The sequence below is a fragment of the Drosophila sulfurigaster genome, chromosome X (genome assembly GCF_023558435.1).
Source record: "Drosophila sulfurigaster albostrigata strain 15112-1811.04 chromosome X, ASM2355843v2, whole genome shotgun sequence".
In the NCBI taxonomy this organism is placed as follows: Eukaryota; Metazoa; Arthropoda; class Insecta; order Diptera; family Drosophilidae; genus Drosophila; species Drosophila sulfurigaster.
In genome coordinates this window covers 10,532,424-10,540,646 of record NC_084885.1, presented here as the reverse complement: position 1 = coordinate 10,540,646, position 8,223 = coordinate 10,532,424, and the positions used below count along the sequence as shown (strand labels likewise).

The 8,223-nt window shown below is 36.7% G+C and overlaps 1 protein-coding gene across 3 annotated transcripts; it reads right to left on the bottom strand.

Annotated features, from left to right (window-relative positions):
- Nucleotides 1-1,165: 1,165 nt before the first annotated feature.
- Nucleotides 1,166-7,205, bottom strand: LOC133847582 (E3 ubiquitin-protein ligase ariadne-1). Of its 3 annotated transcripts, none has more exons than XM_062282732.1 (8): nt 7,107-7,205; nt 4,968-5,624; nt 4,552-4,716; nt 4,408-4,464; nt 3,673-4,322; nt 3,483-3,606; nt 2,383-2,609; nt 1,166-2,319 (listed from the first exon to the last, which is right to left on the bottom strand). In XM_062282732.1, the coding sequence occupies exons 2-8, from the start codon at nt 5,184-5,186 to the stop codon at nt 2,238-2,240; spliced, it is 1,524 nt and encodes a 507-aa protein (XP_062138716.1). In that variant the 5' UTR covers nt 5,187-5,624; nt 7,107-7,205; the 3' UTR covers nt 1,166-2,237. The 3 variants fall into 3 exon arrangements, with proteins under 3 accessions (XP_062138716.1, XP_062138715.1, XP_062138714.1); XM_062282731.1 differs by having other exon boundaries at nt 6,993-7,198; XM_062282730.1 differs by having other exon boundaries at nt 7,012-7,198.
- Between the last annotated feature and the right edge of the window lie 1,018 nt (nt 7,206-8,223).

Below are 8,223 nucleotides of genomic sequence, written 5' to 3'. Positions count from 1 at the left end.
TTTTTATTGGTATCGACTTGAACAACTTTTAAATTTTATACAGCATTTTCAATTGGTGTTCGCTTTTGTTATACATATATATATTGGTAGCACATTGTACATAAGTCTGTACACACATACATATATATATAGTATATATATATATATATATATATATATGGTAATTGGTAGTGGTTCGGTACATCTATATGTAGAATGTCGAGAATGCCAAAAAGAACAAAGTGGTGGACGCCTTGACGCAGCCTGCAGCCTGAGGAGAAACCATTAACAATATCAACTATATGTACAACGATTTAAACTCGGATCTCGGCTTGGACGATGCGCTAGAGAGCGAGCGAGCAAGAGAGCAATATATATATATATAGATAGAAAGAGAGAGAGAGTCTTTGTGCTCGCTCTCCAGCGAATGGATCACATACATATATAGCGTCTATATATATCTCATTTATTTTCGATAATATCGTTTTATGTTTTATTGTGCTGCGGCGAGTAGCGAGTCAGACAGACGAGAGAGCGAGATAGAGTGAGAAAAAGATAGAGATGGAGAAAGCCAAAAAGTGTGAATGGCAAAAAGTTATGCGAAGGAGCGAGGGGGACAGAAAGTTGGCAGTGGCAGTGTCAGGCGGATCAGGAGCGAGAGCGAGGAGAGGGAGCGCAAGAGAGAGAGAGAGAGAGGGATGCGGGAGGTTACTACCAAGCGAACTCTATATGATGACTATTAACATGTACAACTTGAATTCGGTTTATTACATATTGCATTTACATAATAATACATTTTTCTGTTTTCTTTGTTCTTTTTCATATATTGCAAATTTGCACCGTCAAACAAAATAAAAAAACAAAAAAAAAATATATAAATTTGCTTACTGCTGACAGATCTTTTACTTTTGGATATAATAAATTAATGATGCGTACTAAATAGTTTGTGATAAAGCCAATAAATGACTGTTCGAATGTTGATCGACGGAGAAACAATAAAATTGCAATTCTTTTCTTTTTAATAATGTTTGTTTTTTTCATAATCGGAGAAATATATATAGTATATATATAGTACATATGCTAAGCATTGTTTGTTGAGTTAGACGTTAAAATAGTTAAATCGGAACAAAGTAAAATGTAATGTCAAAAACAAATCAGAGGAAACAGGCACTCAAATAAATTCCAATTTGTTTTTTGTAAATCGTACGCTATTGGCTACTATATAGCACACACATACATATACATATACAACTGGGACCGGAACCGGAAGTGTGTCGGGCAATGCTTACAAACTCAGTGTTACAATAAGTTTACTTTATCTATTTCAATTGCGTTTCGTTTTGTTTCGTTTCGTTTTCTGTGTGTTGTAGTCTATTGTAATTAATATATAGTTTTCGGATTTCTTTTGTTTATTTCCTTTCATTTTCTTTTTTCTTCTTTTTTTGTTTGTTTGTTTTGTAGTTTTTCACGAAGTGGCATTCTTGCGAGTTTACTTAAGATCTTGGCTGAATGTGATCGTGTGTGTGTGTGTCTGTGTGTGTGTGTGTGTGTAAGCGAGTATTCTGGATCAGATCAGTCGACATCGCCATTTTGAAGTTCTGCTGATCAACACGAAGAGAAAAAATGTATATATGCATATATATATTTTATATAGTATGGTTTAATATAACGCTTCACTTATTCTGAATTATCTTGTAACTGCATTTCCGTTTTTTCTTTTGTTTCTTATTCTTTTTTTTCTTTCTTTTTTTTTAAATATAATTTTTATTTATTAAACTTTTTTCATTTTTGACGGTTTTAATGTACTTTTCTGTTTCGGTAACATATGTTTTTCTTTTGTTGTTTGTTTCCCCCCCAAAATCTTCTTCCACCGCATTTAATCGTGCCTCTATGTGTAGTTGTTATTTTCATTTAATGTTTTTTGCTTTTCTTTGTTTGTGTGTATGTGTGTGTGTGAAAATTTTATTTCTGCTTTTTTTTATAATTATTTTTTGCTTTGCACTGCATTTTGTTGTTGTTCATCTCCGTTTTTCTTAGCTATCTTTTCATCTGTATCTTCATCTCCACATCTCGAATTGCCTGCTTTGTGGTTGTTGTTGTTGTGGTTGATGTTGTTGTTACGACTGCTGCTGCTGCTGCTGTTGCTGCTTAACTGCTAAACTGCTAACTGTTATCTGCTACTGCTACTGTTAATGCCAATTGCTAGTTACACTCCGACTGCGCATTTTGTTGCCTTAATTATCCAGCCAGGACTCGCGTCATTCTGTATAATCCCACCAATCCTTTTCATATCCTTCGTGCACATGGTTGAGCAGGACTGTGCAACGTTTCTCACAATATCTGCAATCCAATCGAATTCACAATTAACAATTTTCAATTTCAATTTAAATCAAACGTATTCACCTGTATTTATCCTGTACTTTCTGTTTAATATCAGCCAGATTTTCGGATGTAATATCACGTTCCAAATACTCGGACAGCTTTTCTGTTGCCGACTCCAAATCCTTCTGATTATCCTCGAATATCATCGATTGATTGTTCTTTTTCAAATAATACGCAAATACGTATGTGTACATAAGGGTCTGGCGACATTGGCAGAGTATATCGACAGCCTTTTTCAGGAATTGCACCTAGAAACCAAAACAAATCAAATGAATTAATCGTGCAACAAAATGAAATGATATAAAATGAATTCATGTTAACTAATTCATCACTGATTTTTATACCCGCTACCCATATAACTTTGTGCTTTCAGGAGACATCTCCGACCCCATAAAAAATATAAATTATTCTATTAAAGAAATATTTCTGAATGCGAAAAACGTGTATTGCAGCTTTCGTCTGTTTTAGTAGCTTTCGTGAACAATATGGTATATTTTTCACTCTATGGTAGTTTTTGAATTTAGTACTGAATCAATATACCAATAATAGCATTTGGTAAGTTTTCAGTATTTTTGTATTGATTCGGTATATGTATTTTATGAAAAAGATCTGTGTGGTATTTGCTCTTATTCAAAATAGGTAGAGAGTATCCCACAGTCGAGCACACTCGACTCTAGCTTTCTAACGTGTTCATTCTACTGTAATAATGATGAAATAAATGATGAGCATGATCAACACACTTCTATTATAACATCTAATTTACGCACTGAATTCGAGTTAACTAATTAAACACTTCTCTTCCTTTCTACTGTAAATTTAAGCTATTGCTTTATGGAGAAGAAATAATGTTAATGAGCATAAAGAACACACACCTAGATCTAAGACATATTGTGTTACTTAAACATTGAATTTTAGTTAACTAAACACTTCTTTTCCTTTCTACTGTCAATTTTGACTCTCGATTCAAAGAGTACAAAGTATGATAATGAGCAAGAAGATCACACACCTCTATCTAGGACATATTGTGCTATGTAAAACTAATTAAACACTTCTTTTAATTTCTACTAAAAACATCGTTTCAAGGAATACAAAGTATGATAATGAGCATGAAGAACACACACCTCGATCCAGGACATATTGTGCTGTTGCATTTCCTCCATTTTTTGCTTGACCGAAGCATACAATTTGTTCTCAAACTTCATGGATTGCATGTGGTTCATGTAGCGATTATAATAGTGCAAATATCTGTTTCGAGAAATGAATAGAAAATAATTAAAATAAAATGAAAGCATTCAAAATGAAAGATAATACCTGGCCAGTGATGAACGTAGCTTTTCTTGGGCATCGCGCGCCGCTTTGGCCTCGTCCTCGTCATAGCGATTGCAATTGTACCAGGACGAACCGTGGGGCTCCCAGGATCCGAGACAGACCCAGCAGAAGTCGTGTTTGCAATTTTGATTCTTGCAGACCATGTGATTGCAGCCGCCATCCTTTTCGATGGTGACACTGCATCTGGGACACTCTTTGGTATTGGCTGCAATCCAATTGGACGTCTCGGAGTCATCGTCGCACTTCTTGATCCACTTCTTCAGCCAGCGACACTGCACCGGATCGTGCCAATTTTCGCCGCAGGCAAAGCAAAAGATATGGCCGCACTTGCAGTGGACGCGACGGGATTCCGCATACGGCACCTTGACCGCATAGGTGCAATCAACGGACGGACACCAGCGTAATAGTTGATTGCATTCAACGAAGCTATTGGTTATCAGCTGCTGGTATTTGACCTTGACCTTAACGTCTGGCACCAAATTGGTAACGGTCACATCATCCACTAAAATATCACAGCCGTGCGCGGCGCACGATATTTTCTGGCCGAGACCCTCTGTAACGATTTTCGTTGTCAGATACTCTCGCCAGCAGTTCAGGCAAAAGCGATGGCCACACTCCAAGCCAGTCATGGACTACAGAGCGAGCGAGAGAGAGAGAGAGAGGGAGAGAAGATGAACTATAGTTTAGAGTGGAGAGAATACTATTGTGGAGACTTACATCTGGCGGCAACAATGAGAAACAAATCTCGCACTCCTCGCACTGGCTCCGTGTGGTCTGATAGAGAGAGAGAGAGAGAGAGACAGAAAAGATGCGTATTAGAGCGAGTCAACGAGATGTTGTGTAGCAAGCTGTGATGTTTACCTTTTGCAGCACCGACTCGGCAGGCTTGTTAAACGGATTTATGACGTGTGCGCATTTGAAGAACTCTTCCGTATTATCTTCGCTGCCATCGAAATATTTCTCCAGCAGCTTCTCCTTGTCCCACTTGAATTGATTCAGCAGTATTCGTGTTATGGGCGTCGATAGCTGAGGGAGAGAGCGTGAGAGCGAGAGGGAGAGAGGAAATGAGAAAACAGTTCATTATGATTAAGCACAACAGTTGAGTCAGTCAGTTAGCCAGCTTATCAGAGCATTATATGAAATGATATGTACAAATATTTATATAGATCTATCTGTATATATATGTACATATATATATATATATATATATATATATATATATATATATATACATATGTATATGTATATAAAGTATGTTGATCGGGTGTGTGACTCACCTTTAGCACACGATTAACCTCATCGATTATTTCGCGCTGATACTGCACTATTTCATCTGTGGTTAGCACCTTATACTGATGGTCATCGGCGTCCAGCTGACGTTCCGTCGAACTGGGCATATCCACCTCCATGGCAAAATCATCGTCACCGTCATCGCCCGACGATACATTGCCCGAATCGACATTGTCCAAAAAATCGTTATCGTTATCCGAGTCCATCACTTTTGCTTTTGCTTTCCCCGCAAAACTTTCTTGTCCTCCTTATTGCTGTTCTTGTTCTTGTTGTTGCTGCTGTTTTTGCTTGCTTAGATGTGTGCGTGGCGTGGGGGGACGGGGGGTTGCTTCCTGCTGCTGCTCTTGTCTTCGATTGATTGTTTGCTTCGCACAGCACACTTACACACTCTGAACACACACACACACACACACACACATACACACGTACACACTCACAATCGCTCGCTCTCGCTTGGCTGTAAACTTTTTGCTGATGCTGTCGAAACGCTTTAGCTGCCGTTGTTCTTGTTGGTTTTGTTGTTGTTGGTTGTGACTCTTCTTTTCAAATCCTCTTGTTGTGGGTGGTTCTTGTTGTTGTTGCGTTCGCGCGCTTTATTTCTCTCACTGGTTGTTTGCTGCTGTGCTGTTACTGCGTATTTTGCACTAGTTAAAATAAATATACACACACATTATAAACACACATGTAAAGTAGTTGCACACACACACACACATATTCACATACACATACAGCTGTAGCATAATTATTACAAACAGACAACATCAACAACAACGACGACGACGTCACTTGACCTTCGACGTTTCTCTGGGCGCTTTTTGAGACCCAAAAAAAACAAAACAACAAAATCGTCAAACAAAAAATTGATGCGACGTTATAGCTTTGTTATTGTTGTCATTATTATCGCACACATAATTCAAATTTGATGAAACTTTTTTGAAATTTTATGTAATTACATATTTTGTATTTTGGGGCAAACAGCTGTGCAAATAATGCAATTACAGCTGTCAATGCAAACTTCACAGAGCTCTGTTAACTAACAGCTCGGTTCCAAATAGGTCGGAACTGGTTCGCAGCGCATGTTTATGCACCTGCTAGCATCTTTATCGCTGTTGTTGTTTTTGTTGTCATTGTTTATGTAGCCTATTTTGCTGTTGCTGTTCTACTTGCGCTCGTTATATGCTGCAACGCATTTTGCGAAAATAGGAAAAACCTTTGGCTTTGGCTTTGACACTCTGTAAATGCGCTGCTTCGATTCCACGATTTCTTTTATGCCTTCAAAATCATAATTTCTTCTGTTTTGTCGTAGCTGTTTTTTATGTCGCCTTTGTTTTTGCTTTTCTATCTACACATACACGTACCTATGTCTGCATGTGTATGTTCATGTGTAACACAATTCAATGGCGCTGCAAACGCTGCAAAATTAAAACGCCATAAAAAAAGAGTCGCAAGCAAGAAGCAAAGGCCACAATGGACACAACACAACGACAACAATAACACAAGACAGCACAACACTCAATCACGGGGGGAGCCCAACAAAACACGTCTGTGTGTGTCTGTATATATGCGCATACGTATATATGTATTTATATGCATATGTGTGCTTATGTATTTTCATATACATACGTATAAGCTTACAAACACACATATGTACGTACGTGTACATGTGTGAATGTGTGTATGCATGTACACGTTTGTGTGTTGCTATTTTCCAATTGGATCACAATACGTTTTAACCATTGTTAATGTCGTAGGTTTTTCTTTTTGCGCGTTTACTTCTTTTTCTTTAGCGAAATACGTCAAATAGTAACACACAAATATTGCACATGCACAAGATTTATACACAATTATGTGTACAATTTTTACGTATACATTTGCAAGAATGTATGCATATGTATATAGTTCACACACGTATGGCACAAAATCAAGGCAACACATATACGCATGCACATATGTACATATATATGTATGCATACATACATACTTATTTATACAAATACATCCATAACACATACAACAGCTGCAGCAGCTCACTTTTCTAATGGCTTTCCTGCACTTGTCTCCCGTTACTGTTACACTTGCAACTTATTGACAATAGTTTTGATGAATTTTTTCAATCTATTATTTACTTTTTTATCCTAATTGCAGCACTTTTTGTTTCTTTAAAAAGAGCTTTCTTAAAGCTGCTTTATTTAACAACTGTGTCGGAGTGTGGCCACAGCAAAACTACTCGATTATGTATTTTAAAGCTAATGATATACCAAAATACTACATTTTGCGAGATGGTTACACTTTTACAGAGGCTTCGATAAATCTCAAATCCCGGGTAAAAAAGGGCATAATTACAAATATCTAAACTTTTTAGTAATTAAAAAACAACAACGTAAGATTGTCTAATTTTTTTCTTATTATTCCGTTAAATAGCATTATGTGGGAAAATGTTAAAATACCGATAAGCCACTTCAGGCACCTTTCAGCTGACTTTGGAGGTAAGATACCGAACATTCACTTTTCTTTTTACTAATCGATTTTTTTTTTTTTGTCAAATAATAGATTATTAATTATTTAATAAATTGAATTTCTTACTTTTCATTCGCAGCAAATTAATGACAATATAAAAAATTTATAATGACAAAAAACATGTTTTCTTTTATTTTAATTGGGAACCAAATGTCAATAGATAGTTTTCAGTATTTTAGTACTAAAATTATATTGAAATAGGCGAGACATGCGTATGTAGCCTGGACACACACCAATCGTGAATCAGCAGATAGTGTGCAGCCAACTTCATGCGAGACTCCGTTTTGCGTACGACCAACTTCACGCCAATCTTGAATTGCAACCAACTTCACGTGGTTTCAAAATTTGACAGTTTCAAAATGGCGGACAGGAGACTATTTGTAAAGCTTAGTAAATACAATCACGCGAAGCAACTAATTTAATTCATTTGTACAGACTAGAAATGCATTCTTCATATTCTTCGTTTCTTTTTCATGTAACTTCTTTCCATAAAACACCCTAGTACAATTGCCATGAAAGGGAAAGAGACAGCATCATACTTCGCTCTATTTCATGATCACTGTAATGAAAGAGATAGAACGATAGTTGATTCTTTTCTTTTCTATGGCAATAAACAGACATGAAACAGAATTGTTTATGCATTTTTATACTCTATTCAGTATTTCTGCGGAGTACAGTTAATTTAAAATATCGTTTTCCTCGAGAGTGCTCGAACTCAAGAAGCCC